Raw genomic sequence first — 25,477 nt, 5'->3', positions numbered from 1 at the left:
TAAAAACTCAGCAGCAACCATTCTGACCAGAGAATCCACTCCTTACTACCTCTGTGACTTTGGACAGGCTGGTCAATTTCTGAGCCTTAGTACCTTCATCCGTAAAATGAAGGTTTAATTTCTTCTTTTCATAATTTAATAGGGACTCAAATCACTTAGTTCATTTCTTCTGGCACTTTCCCAAGATTAGGACAGAGTTAAAGAAACTAGATTCATTTGTATAAAGAAAAAGAGCTGAGATAAAAACTTCCATTTCTGAAAAGTAGCTAGCTTAGGCTCTGACATCCCACCAGGGACCCAATGAAGAGGCTCTTCCTCAAATGTTCTCTCCAATTTCTCCACATTTAGATCCACTTCCACCAGATGCATGACACTAACCAGCCAGGAGCAGAATCTGGGTATGGCCGCTGTCAGGACTATGAAGCTGGTTTCTGTGGTAACAGTGCCATCTGCAGGAAGACCACAGACATGCCAGTTACTGCCCACTACCTGAGCCCACCTTGTAGACCCCCAAACTAACACCCCTCCCCTTCTCAGGCTCCTCTTATTAGTATACAGTAAGTATAGTATGGTATAGTACACAGTAACTAATAATACAATATTAGTATACAAAATCTTGGGCTCTCAGAAATTGAAAACTTCCTCATCTGGGAACAGGGAGATTAATGAGGGGAAGGAGAAAGGTTTCCCCATGTGATTAACTATTATTTTTTTTCAACAAAGAGAAACACACACTTAAATGTAGAGTCCTGGGAATTAGTTTTCTTTTCATCTGTATTTCTAATTTTTATCAAGGTAGTGCAAAGGTTAAAAAAAAGATCGGATTATTATTTCAAATTGCTTCTTCCTGACTACCAGTAAGGCTGTACATATTCTCATAAGTGTGTGTGTGAAGATAATGTTATAATTAATAACATGTTATATATAATTATAATATACAATAATATAGACTTATTATATATTATGATTTATACATACACAAGAACTATGACACTACATCTATTAACTTATTTTGCTGAAACAAACAAAAACAACTCAAGTTTTGCTTTTAAAGACCTTATAAACACTTACCTTTTTCTTTAACCAAGATCTGAGATGTCAAGAAGGATTCTGAGAAGACCACAGACCCTAAGCACCCCCTTCCTCCCAGTAAGTCAGGAATGTCATACACAGTCATACAAGCCTGTATCAAATGAGAAAACAGAGTCAGGCCAGTTGTCACTCTTAAACTTTCAGGGAGAGACCATTAAGAAACAGATCACAAAATACTGCTCTAAGGCACATTTTGACAGAATACTCCAGAGGGTTTTGTTGTTGTTGTTGTTGTTTTTAAGGAAAACTCAAGTTCTTCTGAACTACATCTCAGGACCGGGAGAGGACTTCAGCATCACCCATGCTCCCCTGCAACTGCTTCTGCATCAGAGACACATTTAGGCCATAGGAGTATTTCTATGTTTCTATAAATTACCTCAAATTCCTTATCTTTCCTAAGACAACAACTGTCCTTCTTAATTGTGATGAGGCCCTGGCCTCTCAAGAGTTAGAGATGTTTCTTTCAGGCTCTTGTACACTCATATACTCCTCGCATCCTGGCATATCCACATGCCTGCCAATTCCTTCTCTGGTTTGGGCTCAAGTTCTGAACAAGTCTGGGAAGGTGGGCATTCATTCATTACACATGTCTTCATGGATATTTCTGGATACATGTCAATACCTACAAATGCTTCTTACAGTACCAAGAAAATGAAAAGAAAACTACTTAAGCTTTTATGGCAAGACAAATAAAAATAGAGGCTTTAGTAGGCTGGAAAAACAAACAAACAAACAACACAGCGAGATCTCTTGAATGGCTGATAAACAAGAACTAAAGAAAATAGAACAATTTCAGGGGGACTCTAGCAGAAGAAATGCAGAAAATGGTATGAGCCAGAGCCAGGGTGTGGAATGACAGAAGATCTGGTGAGGGACACGGGATAAGTAGCACAATGAGCACTCTCAGGTCCTGTCTCCTCCTGGCCTGATGTTGCTGAATGGCCATGTGCAGAGTTCCTGAAACAGAGCCCATTTTCAATACACTGAGATCCTAGCCTGGGATCCCTATTCCAGGTTCAGGGCAGAGATAAAAGATGTGGGGTTCTTGAAGAGATTGCTAGATTCCCAAATACAAAAGGGAGGCAGAAGAGTTGAGGAAAAAAACTGTTAAAGCCAAAGTGGTTAGTTTTTCATGTTGTTATGAAAAAAGGATGTATAAAAGTGATAGGTAGGCTTTTATATTTTAGTTAACTTTCTGATTAGGCCTGACAACTGGGAGTTTTTGTTTTTGTTTCAAAATCTTAATCTGCTTCAAAGAATTTTGAACATGCGAAGACACGAAGCCTTCTCCGGCTGCATGGTCTCTCTTAATTGATGGTGGGAACCCCACTTTTGTTTCCAGATCAAAGAGGAAGACAATCCAGTGAGTTATACTCAATACCTTACTTTTATACTTGCCTTCTAATATTGAGGAAGAGGAGAAAGAAAACTGAAAGGCAGAACTTCATCTCTATTTGAAAAGGAGGACAAGATTTATACAGAAAACAATTTTCTCTCTCTTCTTTCCTATTTCATTATTGGCTGCTGAAAGTGTACTTAACACAACAGTATGATTCCACTGGGATCCTGATCACCTTCTACTGGGCAAAGGACCTTCCAGAGCACTGCAGCGGAGTCTAAATAGAGATATCAGGGCTTACGGTCTGGCAAGGAGATAAAGTACTAACACCTAATATCAGGAAGCATCTCCTAGCATCCTGATGATGTCACCATGAAGTCTCTTAGTTCTAAATGAGCATCAACACAAAATGCTGATGATACAGGGAGCAGACACTTTATAAAAGGAGAACTTACAACCTTAAGAAGTTACTCTTGTTGTACTACTCTGTAGATGAGATGACACTACTGCTTTCCCACTGGTGATAGTGGCAGGCATGCATTTGCACTGAGTCATCCAGACCTGCACACCAAGTTCCTGGTGACCCAAAGCTCACTGGAATTAAGGCTCAGGCAGTAGCCACAGAAGAGACTCAAGGTGTAATCCGTGCCCATGTATTCTGCAACCAGAATCTTGGCTGGATAACTACCATACTTTCATGCATTGCTTGCCAATCTTCTGCACATTAGAACGCACTGAGCTAAATGGAGAACTTGGCTTGTGACCAGGAGCAACTGGTCTAGAAATTCGGCTCCCCCAGGCCATGCCAGCCAGCTCACCTGGGGACCAATATTTCTTTATCTCCAAACCATGCCCCTGTCCCATCAGGGTGTCCCCAGAAAATGGGCTGGAAAGTTCTGCTCTGACTACCCACTTCACTGGAAACTTAGGCCCCCAGTTTTTTGTTTCTTTTATTTTCACAGACTGTCCTAAGGGTATCAACTAAGGCCCTGGAACACAGAGAATCCACTGAAAACTCATCGGTCTGTGTTGAGACAGGTTTATCCTCAGCTCACATTTCCACATGAGGTCAGAGCAGTCTCAGTTAGTTGGAGGAAGCCTTCCTAACCTTAGGCAGAAGTGTCTCTCTCAGCCCCCAGATAAGACTCTGGGGTATGATGTGGACCTTGTACAGCCACCCGCTCACAGGCTTACTATGGCTACAGCTGGAATGCTCCTGAGAAAAGACCAGTTTCCTCAGGGACAGACTGCCCAAGACTCCCACCTACTCCTGTCTCACCCTTGCAGATGTCCCTATTTAAGCCACTCCCTGACAGCTGACTTGTAACAGCTCTGCTTACCGTCTTTACAAAGTATAAGCTATCTTCACTGTCCAGAGGCACAATCCTAGAAGAGGAAGAAACAGGAGAAACATATATCACAATTACAATGTTCTTTTCTCAACTTGGCAACAACCCACAGACCCAGATTTCTTTCAGGGCTTTTCAAAGCACTGGGTGACATGTAGGCAGAATTAGTATACAGGTCACTGGAAGGAATTAGGTCCACCACCTACTGCCATGCCTCGGTCTTTCAAAGGGAAGCACTCAGAGTACAGCGTCTCAGCTGAGTATAGCAAGTCCCAGGCCCAATCCTGGCACAATGTCATTGCCAGAACTCTAAAAAGACCACCCACATCAGCAGTTACAAGATAGCCTCTCTTCACTTCTTGTTCCTAAAAACATGCTCCAAAAGAGCATGCATCACAAACATACACTTACCTTCCCTGATTATTCACAGCATGGATGTGAAAAGCCATCTTGGAGCTATAGACCCAAAACAAAATAAAAAGTCAGTCTGCTCTTGCTAACCACTGTTGGCCACCACCCACCCCCCAGACACCTGCTGCTGCAGTGCACATGTGCTGGGCCTCCATGGCACATTTGCCAAGTGTGGGGCCAGCATTTGACTCCAGTCACAGCTCTGCCTCTGTGCAGATTCTCAGGGCCGGCTTGACTCTTGGATAGAGCAGGAGAGAACCATGTGCTGGAACTGTTGCCTACTGTAGACAGGGAAGACCCTCTACTGGCCCATAGCCTCCTGCCCCACACTTGTAACATATTGTCCTGATCCTCCTCTTCTTTACTACCTTTGGGTCAAGGTGCCATCCCTGCTCCAAGCTCAAGCAGAGACACCAAGTCCTGTGTTCCTCTCAGGAGATGATTTGCTAATCTGATGTAGTGTAAGGTACTCAGTCAAGTGACCTTGTGGAGAGAAGGGAGTGGGGCTCCAGATGGAACTCCCATTACCTGGATTTCTTTTCTTGTTCCTTCCTCCAGCTAGAGAAGTATGCCCAGGACTAAAAGGCTTTGCCTGCCCTGGTAGAAAGGTAGCCTGCCCTGGAAGGCTGAGTGGCCTACTCAGAGCTCCGAGGACAGGAAGAAGGGAACGACTATGCCAGCCATGTCGACGGTGACACAGAAGCCCTCCCCCCACCCCCCAATGTGATAGCAGCTAACATCTACATGCTTAGACACTCTGCATGGTGGGAAGACAAGGAAACAGATGTACGGAGAGCTCCTTGTCTTACCCAAAGTAACACAACTAGAAAGCAAAAGTTTCCTCAAACTCAGGTCTGCCAGGAATAGATAATCCAGGCCAGCACAAGGCCTTAAGGAAACAAACTTCTATCCTTCTCATCTTATGGCCAGAGCTATAAGATCCAGAAGACCCAGAAGAAAGAGGCCTGAAGCCTTGCACCAGAAAGATCTGGCTCTTCCCTCTACTCCTGGAGCTGCAGCAATAAAATTCTTGTTAGATCAACTTTTTAAATGTTCTTTCTTACTACCCAGGGTTGTAGATGTAAGAAAAAGTGGGACATGGAGCTGAGGCACCACAGGGCACAACCCATAAGTATTCTAAGAAAATTCCCCAATGTCTCTGGTGTCTTTTGCCTCTTTTGCCAAAAAGTGCACCAAGTGGTCCTCATACAGGATGGGTGGAGGGTTAGATGGACTGGGTTCATGAAAGTTTGGCTATGGACACAGACCACACAGAGAACCCTGTGATGTGCCAGGAGATGTATAATGGCTGGACTGCTATAGCAAGCCTGAATCCCAGAGCTTCTAGCAGGCTCAGGATATCTATTCCCTGAGAGGCATCAGAGGCCCAAGGCCAGGGTCTCCTAAGCAGGAACTGTGTCTATGTGCCCAGGGACCCTGACCCTAACAAACTTCACCCCTCATGTCCCTGCTTCACCTTTCTAATCTCTAAACCTGGGTCCTTCAGGTCTCTGATGCTTCTGCCATTGATCTGCCTCCCATTCTGGCATCAGGAAACGTGTCTGACTCTTTTTCATACAGTTCCTCCATCTTTGGCTCCCTGGCCTCTCAAAGCCCTGATCATGAATGTTTGCCTTTCAGATATCCTCATATTTTACTGGAACATTTCTCAGAGGGAAGACAGAATATCAAATACAAGACAGAAAAGGGTCTTTATTTAATAAAGCATTAAAAATAACTCCTTATAGAAAATAGCAGCCATTGCTTACCGTAGGGCTGCCTTAAACTGCATCAACTCAAAGAAATCTAACCCAGATCCCAGGGTCTGCTCAGCTACCTCCTTTGCCTATAAAAGCAATGACAAAACAGAGACAATTAGCTTTCATAGCAAGAAAGAGTACACATCACTGATAGGAAGTACCCTTCTAACATTTGGCCAGGAGAACATTGTGCCCCTCCCCTCTACATGATTGCTTTGTATATATCAATAGATCAAAGTGAAAACATTGTGTTAAGGGAAACAGGTGCCTGCTTTCTTTGGGTTGGGTTCACAGGAAACACTTCATTCAGGCAGGTGGGCACTGGAACCTGATCTACCGGGAACTGTAATCAGCCAGGATGATGCCATTGTGAGGTCTGGAAAAGGGTTTCCTCCTCCCCTCTCCCTTGGCCCTGGGGGAAAGACTACTGCCCTTGGAGTTTCTGCCAGATGCTAAGAACATTTAAATACCTAGATTTACAAAAGATCACTTAAAAAGAAAAAGTGTGAGAACTGATACTGCATAAGCCTTCAGCGAAAGGGCTGAGAAATTCTAAGTTGCCAGGGATCCAGTTCAAGTGAGGAGGGAAGATGGCAGGGAGCTGGTGACTACGGCTACAGTCTCTGTGATATCTACATCATACACAACCTTTCCAATATCAAATGGCTTCCTTCAGGAAAGGTCCTATTGGCATTGGGAGGCATCAAGCCGACTCTTCGCATCTCCTTACTGGGTCAGATATAGGAATCCAACTCAGCAGGGCAGGTTAACCGCAAAACAGCAAGGAAGAGAACGGTCAGAGAATGAGAACACATGTGCTTGTCTAGGAAAGGCAAATCAGATTTTCTAATTTTTTTTTTTTAAACACTGAAATCTCACTATGTAGCTCAAGACAAACTTAGCTAACTCTATTAAATTCACAGTAGAAAAATCTATATTTTTATTTTTTAACTTTTAAAGAGCTAGTTAAAAAAAAAAAAGGCTAGAAAGTAAAACAGTAGGCTACAGAATGACTTTTCTTTAACACGACCAGATATCTACAAAGAAGTGCTGATTAGCGGTCGGTCATTCCTAGGACAAGGGCAGTTCAGTCACAGGCAGCAGAAGCTCAGCGCTCTCCAGGCACCTTTGTCTGGCGCCAGCTCCACTGAGGCCCAGGCTCTCACAAAATTGACTACTACCAGGTGTCCAAAGACAAAACACATGGATAGGAAGGCTTACACTGAAATTACTACTAAGGAAAGAGAAACATGGTATTAAAATTACCTTTGTTAGACTGGAAGTTTTAGCATAACATGCAATGCCAGCCAAAACAGCCTCTATAACAGCAGCATACACCTGGGACAAGAGCCTACTTTAGAACAAAAAATATGGGTTAACTACAGCATCACAAGGTTTCAACAAAAGCTGCATGCACATAAATGACATTCCCTAAGTAACTGATTTTTAAAAAGAATGAGAAAAGTGCAAAAACAGAACTCATTGATTTCTAAGCCTTTTATAAAGACTTATTTATTATGTCGAGAGAAAGTGTGTGCGTGCATGGGGAGCATGGCGAAGGGCAAAGGGAGAGAGACAGAATTTCAAGCCGACTCCCTGCTGAGCACAGAGCCTGACTCAGAGCTTGATCCTAGGACCCTGAGATGATGATGTGAGCTGAAACCAAGAGTTAGATGCTTAACCAACTGAGCCACCCAGGCACCCCTGATTTCTAAACCTTTTAAAAGTCATGTGCCCCACATGATTTATACTTTGCTCTTTTTTTTCTTAAGTTTTGTAGAGGTTTTTTTTTTTTTTTTAATTATTCATTTTAGAGAGAGAGAGCGGGCAAGTGCAGAGGGAGAAAATCTCAAGGAGACTCCATGCTGAGCACAGAGCCCAGTTTGTGACTTTATCTCATGACCCTCATGACCCTGAAATCATAACCTGAGCTGAAACCAAGAATGAGCTTCTTAACTAACTGTGCAACCCGGGTGTCCCTATACTTTGCTCTTATTAAACCATGATAAGAAAAGCCAACTCTGCTAAGAAGACCAACCCTCCCTGTTTGTGATCCAACTGAAGAGAACTCGGTGGGCTCCCTAGCCCCTCTGTCAGGAGTCTGAATCCCTTCAGTATCTTGGTATAGATTTTCTGCTTTTTCGGGACCAACCACACCATACATTCATGTCATCTCCTCCCAGGCCTACGAACTGCTACTGGAACTTCAGGAGCAAAAGAGATTACCTCAGAGGAGAAGATGAGCTCCGCTTAAATTTAAATTACCAGCTGCACACCATTTTTCAAGTAGCTTACCTGATCCAGAGAATAGAGTGTGCTCCTGAGGGCAAACATTCCCTTCCTAAAGCTCCCTGCTCTTCACTCACCAATCCTGCCCTTTCTCTTGGACTTCTCACTTCCCAAATTGATTTTAAGAAGGTTTCTTCCTTCTCAGCATTTTGGGCCAGATAAATTTTTTGTCATGGTGTCTGTCCTGTGCACTATAGGAAGTTCAGCAACACCCCTGGCCTCTATCCATTAGACGCCAGTAGTACCCCCAGTTGGGATAACAAAAATGTCTCCAGACACTGTCAAAGGTCGCTAGGGGTGGGGCTGGAGGAAGAGGAGCAGTAGAACTGCCCTTGGTTGAGAATCACTACCTTATGGGAGAGAGATTTAGGATCTTATCAGGATAATTATAGAGAGAAGGCGCTGGTTCATCCACAAGGCCCTAAAAGGCAGGGAAGATGCCTGGCAAGAAGATGATAAAGACTTGCCAAAACTATGTCAATGTTTATGCCTGAGAATCTTTTAACAAGGAAGGTGACCAGAGTTAGAACGCAGGAAGGAACCCAGAAATGATCTGGTCTAACTCTCATCATACAGAAGAAGCCAGGAGGGCTTCAGGAGGTGGAGTAAACTGTCCAAGGCACAGAAAATGAATGGCAGACTTGAATTCAGGTCTGCTGTCAGCCTGGTGCTTTTCTATTGTACCATGTCACATAGCCAATTCCTTTAATTTCCTCCTTGGCGCCCACACCACATCTCTACATTTTAGGTAAGAGATTTGAGTTGGGTAGAAGAAAAAAAAAAAAAGAAAAAGCATACGTAACAAAATGACAGCTCCGAAGATCAACATATCCTGAAGACTGTTGGCCAGGCCACAACAGAGGAGTATGTCTTGGTAGGAAGGGGCTTGGCAGGGGCACTGACAATGAGCATGGCCACTTCCAGGTAAGATCAGAATCTTCCACACCTTGGCACAAACACCTAAGACATATAAAGATGCCCTTCCTCCTTTCCCCACCCAGCTTGACTCACTCAGTACCAAAATGTTTTGGCCCCCTCACTGGTTGGCTTTCTCCTATACAACCTATACAAACCCCAGACAACAGCTGAATGCAAAGCCACGTGGCTATGGGCTTATAAAATGGCCTGAATGGGAGGCCTGAGACTCTTGCCTGGATGGCACTGCCACTGCCTTCACTAGGACTCCATAAGGCCCAAGTTCTACCAGCTCTGTGTTTCACCAAGTCTCCACATGTACTTTCAAGCACTGGTCAATACTAGTCCATGAAGCAGGGCACCAATGAATTTGGTTAGGAGGAATGTTTAGGTGTCCAGAATAAAGATCCAGTGGCTAAGCACAGCTGGCACATAAGTACCAGCAGGTACAGGGGTGCCTGTGTGGCTCAGTCAGTTAAGCATCTGACTCTTAATTTTGGCTCTGGTCATGATCTCAGGGTCATGAGATCGAGCCCCACACTGGGCTCCATGCTGGGTGTGGCTTCTGCTTAAGGTTCTCTATCTCCGGGGCACCTGGGTGGCTCAGTGGGTTAAAGCTTCTGCCTTCGGCTCAGGTCATGATCCCAGGGTTCTGGGATCAAGCCCCGCATCGGGCTCTCTGCTCAGCCGGGAGCCGGCTTCCTCCTCTCTCTCTGCCTGCCTCTCTGCCTACTTGCGATCTCTGTCAAATAAATAAATAAAATCTTGGTCAAATAAATAAATAAAATCTTTAAAAAAAAGAAAAAAGATTCTCTATCTCCCTCTCCCTCTGTCTCTTCCACATACACTCTTGCTCTCTCTTAAAAAAAAAAAAAAAGTAGTACCAGCATGTACAAAGTGAGAATGTGGCTGACATGTTGCTAAAGGGCAGAAAACCCACACACTAAAAAACCGTATACACATTAATTACAGCTATACAAAACCTAAATGTGTAATTTTTAAAAACCCAGTAAGATACACAGTTAAGATACTAATGGGTAGAGCCAAAGAGAAGGAATTATGACTGATCTTATTTTTCCTCTTTTTCTTTTCTATTTCCCAATTTTTCTGTAGTATGATTATATTCCTTACATTGTATTTTTTCAGATACAGCTACATAGTTCCTACTCCAGAGATTCTGATTCAGTAATTCTGGGAACTACTATAGCCTGGGGATCATATGATTTATAAAAAGATGCTTAGAGGGGCGCCTGGGTGGCTCAGTGGTTTAAAGCCTCTGCTTTCAGCTCAGGTCATGATCCCAGAGTCCTGGGATCGAGTCCCACATCGGGCTCTTTCCTTGGTGGGGAGCCTGCTTCACTTCCTCTCTCTCTGCCTGCCTCTGCCTACTTGTGATCTCTCTCTGTCAAATAAATAAAATCTTAAAAAAAAAAAAAAAAAAAAAGATGCTTAGACGATTCTTCGTGGTCTGTCACTATTGGCCTTTGGGAAGCACTTGTCTACACCCCAGTAGTTTATACTAGAATATTTAATTAGGTAATAACAGAATTCTATTATGTTCATATTCTTTTTTTTTTTTAAAGATTTTATTTATTTATTTGACAGAGAGAAATCACAAGTAGGCAGAGAGGCAGGCAGAGAGAGAGAGAGAGAGGAGGAAGCAGGCTCCCTGCTGAGCAGAGAGCCCGATGCGGGACTCGATCCCAGGACCCTGAGATCATGACCTGAGCCGAAGGCAGCAGCTTAACCACTGAGCCACCCAGGCGCCCCTATGTTCATATTCTGATGGAAAATTCCTTTTTGGAATTCAGTAGTTCCAGCACTGTTATGGATTGAATTGAGCCCTTCTAAAACTCATAATGAAAGTCTAATCTTCAATGTAACTGTATTTGGAGATAGGACCTTTAAGAAGGTCACTGAAGTTAAATGAGGTCCTGAGTAGGGGCCTAATCCAGTAGGACTGGTATCCTTACAAGAAGAGGAAGAGACACCAGAGATTTCTGTTTCTCCCCAGAGCTCAGAGGAAAGGCCAGATAAGGACACAATAAGAAGGTGGTGGTCTGCAACTCAAGGAACGAGGCCTCACCAGAGACCAACCCTGCTGGTACCTGGAACTTGGACTTCAAGCCTCCAGAATTGTGAGAAAATAAATTTCTGCTGTTTAAGCAACCCAATCTGTGATATTTTGTTATGGTAGCCCAAACAGATTAACACAAACATTATTGAGTTTCTTTCTTTCTTTTTTAAAAATTAACATATAATGTATTATTGCTCCAAGGTACAGGTCTGTGAATCATCAGTCTTACATAATTCACAGTGCTCACCATAGCACAAACCCTCACCAATGTCCATAACCCAGCTACCCTATCCCTATCCCCCACCCCCAGCAACCCTCAGTTTGTTTTGTGAGATTAAGAGTAATAAGTTTATTTTTTATCTTTGGTTTCCTGTTATATGTAGGGGGAGCAAAGTCAACACTGGACCTTTTTAAAGTTGCACAGCTTTGGGGCACCTGGTGGCTCAGTGGGTTAAAGCCTCTGACTTCAGCTTAGGTCATGATTGCAGGGTCCTGGGATCAAGCCCCAAGTTGGGCTCTCTCCTCAGCGGGGAGCCTGCTTCCCCCTCTCTCTCTGCCTACTTGTGGTCTCTGTCAAATAAATAAAAATTTAAAAATAAATAAAAATAAAGTTGCACAGCCTGAGTTCAGATCCCAGCACTATTCCCTAAGTCTAAGAGTCAAATCCAGAGGAAACACTGCTCAGATCAGAAGTGGTTTCAACATAGATTCTCCCAATGTGTTTTAGGATGTTTTATTTCGGGGATTAAAAAATGTACTATGGGGCGCCTGGGTGGCTCAGTGGGTTAAGCCTCTGCCTTCAGCTCAGGTCATGATCCCAGGGTCCTGGGATCGAGTCCCACATCAGGCTCTGTGCTCAGCAGGGAGCCTGCTTCTTCTTCGCTCTCTGATCTATGTCTGTCAAATAAATAAATTAAAAAAAAAATGTACTATGTAGAAGACATAGTAAGAAGAATCACACCATTGAAATGGGTTTGCAGAGGAAGTCTCTGAGTTCTGGAGAGAGGAGCACATGGCAAAGCTGGCAGGACTCCAAGCTGAGAGACAGGGCTAGGGAAACCACAGCTCTGCTCACCACTTCACCCAAATGTCCTATCCACTGCTGATCTCAAAGGAGTTAAGAGCGACAGCCACAACTTCTGAGTAACTCAACTTTAAGAAAATATAAAATAGAAATGAAGACTTACATTTGTTCAGTTTTCTTGGGCAGCTTATTCTCATCACCTGTAACAAAGGACCATGAATTAAGTGTGACAAGATCATGTGTCCTGTAAACACTTCACAAGGAGGCTAGAATTTCTTAATTCAAAGGAGACATCAAGAACTACATTTTTTTTTCTTTTGGGTTAAACACAGTACAATCACAACAGTTTTTCCCCAGAATCCTCCTAGATCTTCACCCTTGACACTGATTTTGACCACCCACTCAGCATCACCTATGAACATCAGAGAAGACCTGGGGAATCTTAGGCTCTGGAATGTTTTCACCCTTATTTTTAATTTTTTTAAATTATGAGGTATAATTAAGTAGGCTCAGTTCTGACTCTTTTATCATCTCCTTAATTAGCTGACCTTTAATTATCATGCTTCTTTCAGAGTTTTCCAGCTTACACAGCAACACCCAGGTAAAAACCTGGTTTCTGCTGTAGTCTGTTCTGTGGAGCAGTGCTGAGATCCTCATTTATTCTAGAGGTTCTTCTCTAGGTCTCTTTGGATATCTGCAACTTCTGGTTACCCTAGCAAGAAGGGAAGCTCCAGTGCACCTGATCTTTCTGGAGGGCCCCGCAGCATGGAACACTTCCTCCCTTCTACCTTCTAGAAGGGTAGAAGGTACTCTTCTACCACGGCCCTTCTTCACCAGAACAGCAGGCACCTGACTGACTCTGACTCTCACTGTAGCCTATATCTCCTGCTATCCAACTGGGACTCACTTATCCTTGCCTTCCCTCTAACACTGAGCACATGGTCTCACACATGGTTAGACATGTTGAGCTGATGATTATTCCTCCAGAGATACATTCTTTGAGAAATGTGTTAGGTGTATCAACTCTCCACTGCACTGAGAGAGGGAGTTGGAGGCCTACTAAGTGGATATCATAAACTTCTGAGGAAAGCAGTTAATGATGACTCCATTTCTAATTCATGGGAGATATTATTCATTAGGAAAGCTGATGAGATGAGAACTTACAGGAACTTACCCAAGTAAGGAACGTAAGTAGCTCCAAAAAAGTACGTTCTTGAACAAGCAAGGGGTCCCTTTGGTGAGACACACTGTACTACCTGCATGTCAGAAAAAAAAGTAAAAAAAAAGTAAAAAAAAAAAAAAAAGAGTAGGGACTTAGGTATGTACTGCTGAAAAATAAAAATTATATCGTTCATGGAAATCAATTTTATCTCACCAACAGCTGATTTATTATTTTTTAAAGGCACAGAGGCAAAGATCACCTTTAATTATTATTTTTCCAAAAGTATTTTGTATTGTGTATTCTTTGTTAAGATTTTATTTATTTATTTGAGAGAGAAAGTGAGAGAGAGAGACAGAGCACAAGCAGGGGAGAGGCAGGCAGAGGGAGAGGGAGAAGCAGGTTCCCAGTGGAGCCACCTAGGTGCCTCTTGTGTTGTGTTTTTAACCTTGGCGGTATTGTGGGATTGCTACTGGGTCAGCTCATGATGCTAATGAATTCACAACTTAGAAGGGAAAGAGAAAATGTGCTTGGGTTTTGACTGTCATTAATAGTCCAGAACTTTCACAGTGAGGACTTTGGCTGACATGACAGGGAAATGTATGGAAGCAGCTATAAATTCAGGAAAGGAGGGTGTGCCCCCATGTCCCCACTTCTATTTGTATTTCATCTCTGTACATAAGCCTTGGGAAGATATTTAAAAATTCTTATTCTTCGGGGTGCCTAGGTGGCTCAGTTAGTTAAGCAGCTGCCTTCAGCTCAGGTCATGAACATAGGGTCCTGGGATTGAGCCCCGCATCGGGCTCCCTGCTCAGTGGGGAGCCTGCTTCTCCCTCTCCCTCTGCTTCTCTCCCCTGGCTTGTGCTCTCTCACTTGCACGCTCTCTTTCTCTCAAATAAGTAAATAGATAAATAAAATCCTTTAAAAAAATTCCTATTCTTCTTCCCTGTTTAGTTATTTATACAAAGATAGATACAGATGTCCTTTTCTTTTGAAAATCCAGCATCTCATCAGGGTTCTCAGGCTATTAGTTATAAAAAACAAAATTGCTACCAAAAGAACTAAAGCAAAAGAAATTAGTGCAATATATTAAAAAAATAGCTAAATGTGACACAAATATTCATTCTACTCCAATCTTTGAGGAAGTCACAAGAGAATGCATGGCATTTTTCTGTAATATTGTGAACACTGTGAATCCAAGTTAAAGATGTGTAATAAGGATTGTTTGGCCTACTCTATAATTCACCATAGTGCATATGATCAATATTGCCACGACCCTAAATAAAAATGCATGTGCATATTTCTATTTGTTGGTTAACTGGCATATTTCCTCAATAGAACATGTTTCTTGGATTTCCAAATTCCCCCCAATTGAAAGTTTCTTTTAAAGTGCCATTTGTATAAAGAAGATGTGGTATATATATACAATGGAATACTATGCAGCCATCAAAAGAAATGAAATCTTGCCATCTGCAACAATATGGATGAAACTAGAGGGTATTATGTTGAGTGAAATAAGTCAATTAGAGAAAGACAATTATCATATGATCTCTCTGATATGAGGAATTTGAGAAGCAGGGCAGGGGGTTGTGAGGGTAGGGAAGGAAAAAGTGAAACAAGGCTTTTCAGGTCTGTGCCTATTGGCATTTCTGGGTTGTCAGCTTATCCAATATCCAGTCTGGGATATATAAGCAAAAAGGAACCCCAGAAAACTCACTGCCATTTTGTCCCTTTGGTTCTAAGCTCCTCAGCCAGCCTGACTTCTTCTACCTTCCAGAGTCTTTCCATGTTTATTTTACATAAATGTCCAGTGTTTTTAGTTGTACTCAGTAGAAGGATTTGGAAAAAAAAATATCTCTACTCCCTCTTCCCAGAAGCAGAACTCAGCTAAATTTCCTTTAGTTTTAACATATATAGTGAACATGTAAGATTACACTAAGAACCCTATGTCATTTGGCATTTCCTGTGTATTCCCAGGATCCTCTGGGGGGTTAAAACGAGGTCTGTGCTCTGCCATTAAAGGGCAGTAAGATCCTAACAGCATATCCATCCACTCAAGTAGCCCTATATTCCTGACCATCTTAGAGGCAGAAAAATTTAGTCCATGAGAAAGTCAATCCAGAGTGACATAGCCTCATGTTCTCCAATCAAAACTAAAAAATAGTACCTACCTCACTAGCTTTCCTGAATGTCAGTAACATTTTGAAAATACTTAAGCTTCCACAGCCTTTTACAAGCACTAGAGTCTCATATTTCAGTCTAATGTTTCCTTTAAAAGAATGTAGCAGACAATTTACCACCAAACGAACAAGTCTTCTCCCTGGCACCCTCAATAAAAGAACAGTGATCCTCAAAGTTTATATCCTGAAATGTAACAGTGAAGACATATCAAACCTAGTAGGCTTGGAATAAGTCTATTTGTAAGTTAATTTAAAAGTCTTATTCTAATGACAACATTACTATGACAATTTAAAGAGTTTGGTTTGATAAAGTATTTTTTTAAGCTTTTTCCTTCAAATATTTAAAAATTAATGAGGATGTTTTCAAATCACACCTAGTACTTATGCAAAAATACAGTGAGTTTACAATCACTTCTTTCACTCCAAAACAACTTCGAGCTTAAATCAATACACGAACTGGAACGGTTCCTCTTATCCTTCCCTCCTCCCTATTTATAAAACCAATTAAGCACCAGGTAGTCAAGCTACTCACCATGTGTTTGGCAAAGCTCCCATTGGGACCAGTGTTGCGTACCAGATGCCCTTCAGAAGGGAAGTTAAAGTTGCCAGCATTCAGATTTTCTCGTGTGGAGTGATTGCCAAAGAGAACGAATGGCTGCCTATTAGGGCTGGAGTGGCAAACCAAAAATGTGGTTAGAAAAGAGAGTCCTAGCTAGGGCAACTTCCCAGTAAGTGGGTTCTTAGGGGTTTCAATCCTGCTTGGAGTTTTCAGTCTTGTAGTCTGAGGAAAGAGGTCAGTACAATCCCCCTAATACTCGCTTGCTGGGAAGTGATGCCAGATGTCTCCAACTCCTCCTACTGACCCACAGGGATCATTTAGGGACATAACTAAATTCAAGCCAGGTTTGTATTTTCAGCTTGTTCTAATTCTTAAGGACAAAGTTCCACAGGTCTGTCCATGACACAGAGATGGAGCAAGGTTCCAGTTTCATGCAACAGCAATTTAATAGAAACAGAAATTTTAAAGGATGACACCAGTTGTGATGCTCAGACTATAGGCAGACAACAGAGGCATTAACTATTCTGGAGCAGCTTTTAGGATGGGAGGAGAGTAGGGTTGCAAATATCTCACTGCCACACTTACCTGCCCTGCATGCATCCCCTTCTTCTGTCTCCTCTCTTGGTTAGACTTGTCTGTTTATTTTAGTTTTTTGCTGTCACTTTCTGCTCACTTCTCAGTCCACTTCAGTTGACCCCTCAGTCATTTTACTCCAATTACTCTTGCAAAAGTCACCATGTGACTTTCACATAGCAAAGAGCAAATCCAAGGATAGGCTTCGGCCTGCCCTTCCTTGGTCTCTCAGAAGCACCTGACACCCTCTCCCTGAAAGAGCTGTTGCATCTCAGTTTCCCTTGTCAGCCATTCTCTTCCTCTATCTGCCTCTGAATATTCCCAGGGTTTTACTTTCAGCTGTCTGTCTCTCCTTTCCTCTTTCATCATCTATCCCCCGTTCCCCTTCAAGTTTTGCAATAAATAAATGGCATCATCATCCACCCTGGGACTGAGCCAGAACTGAGAAGCCTCCTTAGGCCTCCTTGAGTTCTCCTTCCCCTTACCTTCTAAATCCAACCAACCACCATGTTTCACTCCTATTTTTCCATTTCCCTCAACCCACATGGTCACAGGCCTCATCCCTGATGCCATCATTTCTTCCCCAAACAACTGCACTGCCCCCTCACAGTGACTGTGCTTCCACTCTTGTTCTCCTATAATCTATTCTCCACAGTTCAGATGGGACAACTTTCATACATGGAAAGCTTTTTAATGCCTTTATTTCATTTTCTAGGGAAGGACTGGAATCTTTCACATGGCCAAAGAAGACTTGTATGGTCTGGCCTGGCCAACTTCTTTGGCTCCATGGAAGGTCATTCTCCCCCAACTCTTATATTCCACCAAACCCATCTTCTTTTATGTTCCTTACACTCTCATCTCAAGATGCTTTTCTCCTTTTTAAAAAGGGGCTCACTGATCACCTTTTTAAAAAAAAAAAAAATTTTTTTTTAAGTAATCCCTATACCCAGTGTGGGGCTCGAACACAAAACCCTGAGATCAAGAATTGCACATTTCACTGATTGAGCCACCCAGGTGCTCATCTTACTACCTTTACTCATCATTCAGATCTCCCCTCAGAGAAGACCATGTTCTCCAGCTGTAGTCTTCACAATGCCAAGTTCTCTTCTCCTTCATGGCACCAATCAGAGTTTGTAATTATGTTATTTTGTGAGGTTGCTTGATTAATGTCTTATTTCTCTACCACACTACACACTCCATAACGGCAGAGACCATGACTGCTCGGTTTTTAAAAAAAATTTTTTTAAGTAATCTCTATGTCCAACATGGCATTTAAACTGCGACCCAGAGATCAAGAATCAAATACTCTACTGACTGAGCCAGCTAGGCATCTCCATGACTGGTTTACTTTTTAATCATTTATTTCTTGCTTAGTATGTCGTATGTTCTCAACAAATAGTACCTAAAGGATATTTTTAAGATAGTTTCAGTTATGGACTGAATGTTTATATCCCCACAAAATTCATATGTTAAAATTCTAACCCCCAAAGTAATGGTATTAGGAGGTAGGGCCTTTGCGGGAGGTGATTAAGTCATTAGGGTAGATCACACATGAATGAGATTATAAAAAAGGCTCTTATAAAAGAGCCTCCTGAGAGATCCCTTGTCCTTTCTGCTATGTAAGGTCATAGTGAAATGACTGCTTTCTAAGAGGAAGTGGGCCCTTATTAGACATTGGATGGGATAGTGTGATTTTGGGACTTACCAGTCTCCAGAACTTAGGGAAATAAATGTTTTTTTGTTTATAAGCAATCTAGTTTACGGTATTTTTGTCACGGCAGCTAAAACAGATTAAGATGGTTTCCTTTATTCCCTACACTTTCCTTAAATTGCTCTTAGTGTGTATCATGTGGAAAATTCTTTATATTTCTTGTATTAGCCTTAAAAATATCTCCTTAAGTTTCAGGAAAATAGGGGCTCTTAAAAGTAAACATGACTCTGATTCTTCTTCTGAAGCTTAATTCGAGGTAAATGACTCTTTAGGCAGAAAAAGATGACCCTAAGTCCCAACCATGGCAATCTGTCTCAGTTCAGATTGGACTGGATTTAGGGAAGAAAAGAGTGGAAAGATCTACTCTCATCTATCCATCAGAGGAACCATAACCAGCAGGGGCCCTGTCGATTACCACGATAAGAGAGATGCTAAAGGAAATACCTCAAGAAAACAAATGTAGCAACCCTAATGCTCCTTGTCTTTCTGGGGCTGGACATTTATGCCCAAACCTTTTTACTCCCCATAACATGCTATGGATCCCTGCCTAGCCCTTGGACATTCTGCTTCCTAGCTTCCCTGGGGGTAGGGATGGAATATAAAATTCCTTTCTTTAGATTTCAGCAAGTTACAATGTTTAAAAAGCTAGTTTACTATAAACCTGTATTTTAAAAATTTATTTTTAAAAAAGATTTTATTTATTTATTTGAGACAGAGCAAGAGAGAGACAGCATGAGCGGGGCAGAAGGAGAAGCAGGCTCTCCACTGGGCAGGGAGCCTGATGTGGAACTTGATTCCAGGACTCCGGGATCATGACCTGAGCAGACGGCAGCCGCTTAACTGACTGAGCCACTCAGGTGCCCCTAAAACTGTATTTAAAAAAATATACGGATGGGGGCGCCTGGGTGGCTCAGGTCATGATCTTAGGGCCCTGAGACTGATTCCACACTGGGCCGGCCCCACATGGGCTCCCTGCTTAGTGAGAACTGCTTTTCCCTCTCTCCCTCTGCCTCTATCCCCCTCTTGGGCACTCTCTCTCTCAAATAAATATTTCAAAATAAATATATATGTATATAAATAGAAAAGCAGTAAACAGACAATTTTTCAAGGTATGAATTTCTTACCCTGTGATGACTAAAGTCAATTTGTATTTTCCTGACTCTACCTTAGGGACTTAGATGCTCCCTCACAACCACCCTCCTGGTCAATCCCATTTTCTCTATTACCATTCACCTTTCTTCCCCAAGAAACTTACCTGTTTTCAGTTATATGGCTGGAGATCATTCCATGACTGAAGTAACTTCTGAATGGCTAAAAAAGAAGCCAATATTGTCTATCTTAAGATCATAATTTTATAAAACAATCACAAAACCCCCTCATATATGTACATATGAATGTAGGTATTGTGTGTGTGTGTGTGTTTGAGAGAGATGTTTACAGATTATTGTAAAAACATGGAATGACAAATGTAGTAGAAAGCAACATGAGATTTTAGGGCAGGTAGCAAACAAACAAAAAAACAGCAAAAGAAATAAAGAGGCTGCAAAAGAAAATGGAAGGTAAAGAAAATCACCACCTATGGTCCAAGTTACTAATCATGTAGGAATTTTCCCTTCTATTAAAAATTTGTTTTCTACATTTCTAATAAAGGAATATATTTTAATTCTAACACACCAGTTTATTTATTTATTTTTTTTTTATTAAAGATTTTATTTATTTATTTGAGAGAGCGAGAGCATGCAAAAGCAGGGGTAGGGGCAAAGTGAGAGAGAAGGAGACTTGCCACTGAGCAGGGAATCCAATGCAGGGCTTGAACCCAGGACCCAACATATTTTTTTTTTTTTTTTTTTTTTTTTTTTTTTTTTTTTTTTTTTTTTTTTTTTTTAAAGATTTTATCCATTTACCTGACAGAGAGAAATCACAAGTAGGCAGAGAGGCAGGCAGAGAGAGAGAGAGAGGAGGAAGCAGGCTCCCCGCTGAGCAGAGAGCCCGACGCGGGACTCGATCCCAGGACCCTGAGATCATGACCCGAGCCGAAGGCAGCGGCTTAACCACTGAGCCACCCAGGCGCCCCCAGGACCCAACATATTAATTTAAAATCAGCATTGAGGGGCGCCTATGGCTAAATCGGTTAGATGGCTGCCTTAGGCTCAGGTCACAATCCCAGAGGCTTGGGATTAAGCCCCACTTGGGGATCCCTGCTCAATGGAGAGCCTGTTTTTCCTTCTCTCGTTGCCTGCTGCTCTACTTATGCTCTCTCTCTCTGTGTCAAATAAATAAATAAAATCTTTAAAAATAAGTGAAAAATAAAATCTCCATTGAGAAAGAATCCACAGAACTTAGAAGTACACTGAAAGAAGTTTCCCAGGAAACCACAGAAGTATTTCTCAGCCTTGGTGTGTATAGTACTAGGCTAAACACTAATCTAAACTTGATATGCAGGGTCTGTGTTAAAAAGGTTCAAAAATTCCTTACTACCCACCAAAAGGCAATTTTAATCTACTTAAATAACATCTATTGTTCTTCCCACACACTGATTATGTAAGTAATATATGCTTATTTAAGAATTTAATAAAAACCACCTACAATCTCCAATAACTGTTAACATTTTGGTATATTCTCTTCCTATGATACATCCATAGTATATGGTTGTACCAAAGCCTACTAGTTTTCTATTCTTGGAAATTGTATTGCTACTAACTCTTATATTATGTATAATACTGTAATAAACAACTTTTCATAAATTTTATTTGCAGCTCTGATTATTTCCTTAAAGCAGATCTGGAAATGAAATTTTAGGGTAAATAGGCAGAACTATATTGCCAAACTGTTTTTTGAAGAACATCTGGGATGCCTGGGTGGCTCAGATGGCTAGGCATCTACCTTCAGCTCAGGTCATGATCCCAGGGTCCTGGGATTACGCCCTGCACTGGGCTCCCTGCTCAGCAGGAAGCCTGTTTCTCCCTCTCTCACTCCCCCTGCTTCTTTTCTCTCTCTTGCTCTCTCTCTAATAAATAAGTAAAATCTTTAAAAAAAAAAAAAAAGAAGAGAAAAATGGTATTTCATTGCTGTTTTATTATATGGTCCTTTGATTTCTAATGAAGTAGAGTATTTCAGATATAGTCAATGGCCATCTGGATTTCCCTTTGGTAATTAGCTGTTTACTTACATCCTCTGGATGTTCAATTGGAGTTTGGTGTTCACAGATCTCACTGATCTGTAAAAGCTCTTTATATATATGTTAAAATAGCTAAATTTTACTGAGGGTTTACCATGCGAACTGTGATAAACACTTAAATGCATTATCTCAAGTAGCCCTAATAACCTATAAGGTTTATTCAATCACTCACCTGTCCAGTTAGTTAATAATACTGTACTAATACTAAAATGGGGGGAAAAAATGAAAATAAAATATAAAGTGAACTTCAAACATGAAAACCTGTTCAACCTTACTCACAATTTCAAAAATTCCATTTCTTATCTATAAGACTGTGAAAAATACGAAAGTGTGACAATACATCCTATTGGTGAGGCAATGGTCAAACAGGCACTCTCATATATAGCTGGTGGGAATGCAAATTGGTCAACCCTCGTGAAGAGAAATTTGGCAATAGCTAACACAACTAAATATGCACTTACCTTTTGACAATCACATTATGAGGTATACAAACCTCCAACAATTTGAAAACAAGAAAAAAGAATCCAGAAAACTGAAAAGGGCATCAGTGAGATGCGGAACTACTTCAAGTGGCCTAATACAGAGGTAATTAGAGTCTCTGAGAAAAAAGGTGGACAGAAAAATACCTGGACAAATAATGGCCAAAAACTTTCTTTTTTCTTTTTTTTTTTTAAAGATTTATTTATTTATTTATTTATTTGACAGAGAGAAATCACAAGTAGACAGAGAGGCAGCCAGAGAGAGAGAGAGGGAAGCAGGCTCCCTGCTGAGCAGAGAGCCCGATGCGGGACTCGATCCCAGGACCCTGAGATCATGACCTGAGCCGAAGGCAGCAGCCCAATCCACTGAGCCACCCAGGCGCCCCTGGCCAAAAACTTTCTAAACCTGATGAAAACTGTAAATCCACAGATCCAAGAAGCTCAACAAAAGCCCAGCACAAGAAATTTGAGGAAACAACTCAAAACTAGTAATAAAAGAGAAAATCTTAAAAGCAGCTAGAGGGAAAAAAAAAAAGACCAGTTATATACAGAGGAACAAAGATAAAGAATAAAAATTAAGATGAACATTAAAGATAAAGAGGAGAACATAACAAACAATGCAAGGGAGAAGATAGTGGAACAGCATCTTCCAGGTACTAAAAGGAAAAACACTGTCAACCAAGAATTCCAGGCATGGAAAAAACGTCTTTCAAAAATGAAGGTGAAATCAAGATATTTTTTCAGACATATGAAAGCTGGAAGAACTCATCATCTGAAGATTTGCACCGTGAAAAATATTAATGGACACTCTTTACGGAAAAGGAAATCATACTGAATGGAAATCTGGATCTACACAAAGGAATGAAGAACATCGAGAACAGTAACTACATACACAAATACATGAAATTTTAAAAAATTACTTAAATCTTTTAAAAAAGGATTAAAACAAGATTAAAAAGAGAAATGACTGCTTAAACAAAAATAATAGCAATGTATTAGTGAGGTTTATAAAATGTAAAAGTGAATGCACGACAACAAAGATCAACACCAACTCTAAAGGCTGAGGAGTGGCAGTGCAAGCCCAAGGCAGAATCAAGTGTAAGCTCAAGACCACTCCTCTGATCCTCCCTGTGACTAACTCTGGGGACCAGCCTATGCCTTGGTTCTTGATTTAGATACCTTAGTTTACTCATAGAGTGGGTTTTACACTGAATCTAGTAATTTCACCATTGTTTGCCTGGAAAGAAAACTTACCTAGGGGGTTCAACTGAGGAAAGGAGTGCTACTCACACGTGGAGAATTACTTTTAGGCCTAGTAACTAGCAACTAGCACCCAACAGAATTCCTTTCCGACAGAGGTACCACCAGACTCTAAAATGAGCATTCTTCTCATATAGAAGCTGGCACAGAAAAACAACTTCTTTATAGAGGTTGGTAGGTTGGTATGGAGGCTAAAAACTTCTTTACAGCACACAACAAAGCTTAAGGCAATAATAACCCAAACATATAAGGATTGGTACTGTTGAATTCTGAAAAAAATTAACAAAACTAAAACAGAAAAAATAAATAAGTTAATCAGTTTTTTCTTTTTGGCCCTTTCTTTACATACCTCACCCGCCTGAGATTCAGAAAGTTCCAGCAGGAAAGGAATTTCTGTATCAAAATTAGCAAAGAAGCTAGTCCACTGATGTTCAAAAGCCACCAAATCCTAGGAAGAAAATGAAAAGGATAATGCATTTGGTCACATTCAGAGGTACTTTAGAAAACCAGAATCATGAAACAGCATCAGCTATCAAAATACTGGATCACTTAAATATATTTTAAAAGTTAATAGCAAACTACAGATACATGTTATCACATAGATGAACCTCAAAAACAACCAAAAGAGATATAAATGACCACCTGGTGTATGCTTCATTTATATGAAATACCCAGAAAATGCACATCTATAAAGACAGAAAGTAGATTAGTGGTTTGAATGAGGCCAGGTAGAAACAGAGACTGATTACAAGTTAACACAAGGGAATTTGAGGGGTTGATGAAAATGTTCTAAAATTCGATTGTGGTGATGGCTGTACAACTCTAAATTTCACTAAAAATTCCTGAATTATACACTTTAAAATGGGTAAATTTTATGGTGTATAAATTATATTCCAAAAAAGTTATTTAAAAAGAAGACAACAATGTGCACCCAGTGCCTTACTTCAGCAATCTTTATTAGAGAGAGGTACTTATTTATGAGGCACCTAAAAGATAGTACATCCAGTGACAAAAGGTGGTCACGCCAGTGCAGCTTTGTTTAAGGACAAGTCAGATGACCTTAGTTAGAAGTTGGGTGGTGCCCTGGGTGGCCCATAGCCCTCTTATCCCTCACACCCTGCCCTAGTGGTGGTGGTGGTGGGGGGGAATTGCAAAACTCTGTGCCTTTCCTAGTTGACTCTCGGTGCAACCTACCTACCTCCCCCATCCCAGCTGCTTTTCAGCCTCTCTCATTCCTGCTCCCAATTACCACATATTGTTTTGTGCTTCTGGCTTTCCTTTAAAACATTGTTAGTTAACCAGAATACATGAGTTAACCAAAACACACCAGTTGCTTAAGATACTCATAGATGCTCACTGGAGCATCTTTACTCATTCTGTTTTTACAGAGGTATCTTACACACACACACACACACACACACACACACAAAATAAGTGCATACTTACAACTGGTAACCTACGGTTATCTGGGTTAGACTGCTCTGTCATACCACCTCTGTCCCGTGGCCCAGTAAACTAGACCTTCTGAGTTTGGGCTCCTGACCTACTGCTATTGGGTCCAATTGGTGGCCCTGATCCAGGATCCAAGAGAGTCTGTGCATTTTGGGGAATATATTAAAAAAGATGGGGCATTCTGTTTCAAAAAATTCCCTGAGGACTTGTCAGTACTAATTACAGAATAAGGTAGAATGAATCATTAAATACCGCTTTCAGTTCCATGCTATGAGTGAAATGAAAGATATGACGAATTCTCATACTTAAAATAGCATTATATCTGACATGTCCATATAAATACACACACACACACACACATGCAGATTCTTAAAACGTCCTAACAGCCTTGCATTTCTCTATGCCCACTTTATACATAAGGAGACTGAGGTACTGAAAAGTAAAGTGACCTGCCTGATGATGGAATACTAAAGAGCAGAAGTGGAAATGTATCTAGGTAAGAGATACCCAGATCCTGTGTTTTTTCCACCAGACACACTATTCTCCACCTTTTCCCTAATACAAATGGTGCACTTGTGGAAACAGATACTGTGTATATAGGCAGAACTGATCAGTTGCATCTGATGATGAAGAAAGGAAAGTTTATCTGCATAGACTCTTTGAGACCAAA

At 41.3% G+C, this 25,477-nt stretch overlaps 1 protein-coding gene across 2 annotated transcripts in view; it reads right to left on the bottom strand.

The window, feature by feature from the left end:
• DNAAF9 (dynein axonemal assembly factor 9) overlaps positions 1–25,477 on the bottom strand; it is a 131,548-nt gene that overhangs the window by 64,445 nt on the left and 41,626 nt on the right. The window contains exons 8-18 of one of the 2 annotated variants that reach the window (XM_004772877.3): positions 23,705–23,803; positions 19,694–19,749; positions 16,128–16,263; positions 13,431–13,512; positions 12,420–12,456; positions 7,218–7,305; positions 5,961–6,037; positions 4,192–4,236; positions 3,772–3,817; positions 1,072–1,183; positions 379–449 (exon numbers count right to left, since the gene is read on the bottom strand). In XM_004772877.3, the coding sequence (XP_004772934.1) occupies positions 379–449; positions 1,072–1,183; positions 3,772–3,817; positions 4,192–4,236; positions 5,961–6,037; positions 7,218–7,305; positions 12,420–12,456; positions 13,431–13,512; positions 16,128–16,263; positions 19,694–19,749; positions 23,705–23,803 (849 nt within the window). The remainder of the gene's footprint in view (positions 1–378; positions 450–1,071; positions 1,184–3,771; positions 3,818–4,191; positions 4,237–5,960; positions 6,038–7,217; positions 7,306–12,419; positions 12,457–13,430; positions 13,513–16,127; positions 16,264–19,693; positions 19,750–23,704; positions 23,804–25,477) is intronic. The other variant, XM_004772878.3, reaches the window with a different exon arrangement.

This window comes from Mustela putorius, unplaced genomic scaffold (genome assembly GCF_011764305.1).
Source record: "Mustela putorius furo isolate JIRA1106 unplaced genomic scaffold, ASM1176430v1.1 tig00000874_pilon_pilon_pilon, whole genome shotgun sequence".
In the NCBI taxonomy this organism is placed as follows: domain Eukaryota; kingdom Metazoa; phylum Chordata; class Mammalia; order Carnivora; family Mustelidae; genus Mustela; species Mustela putorius.
Note: the sequence above shows the minus strand (reverse complement) of the source record. Positions and strands in the feature narration are given on the sequence as shown.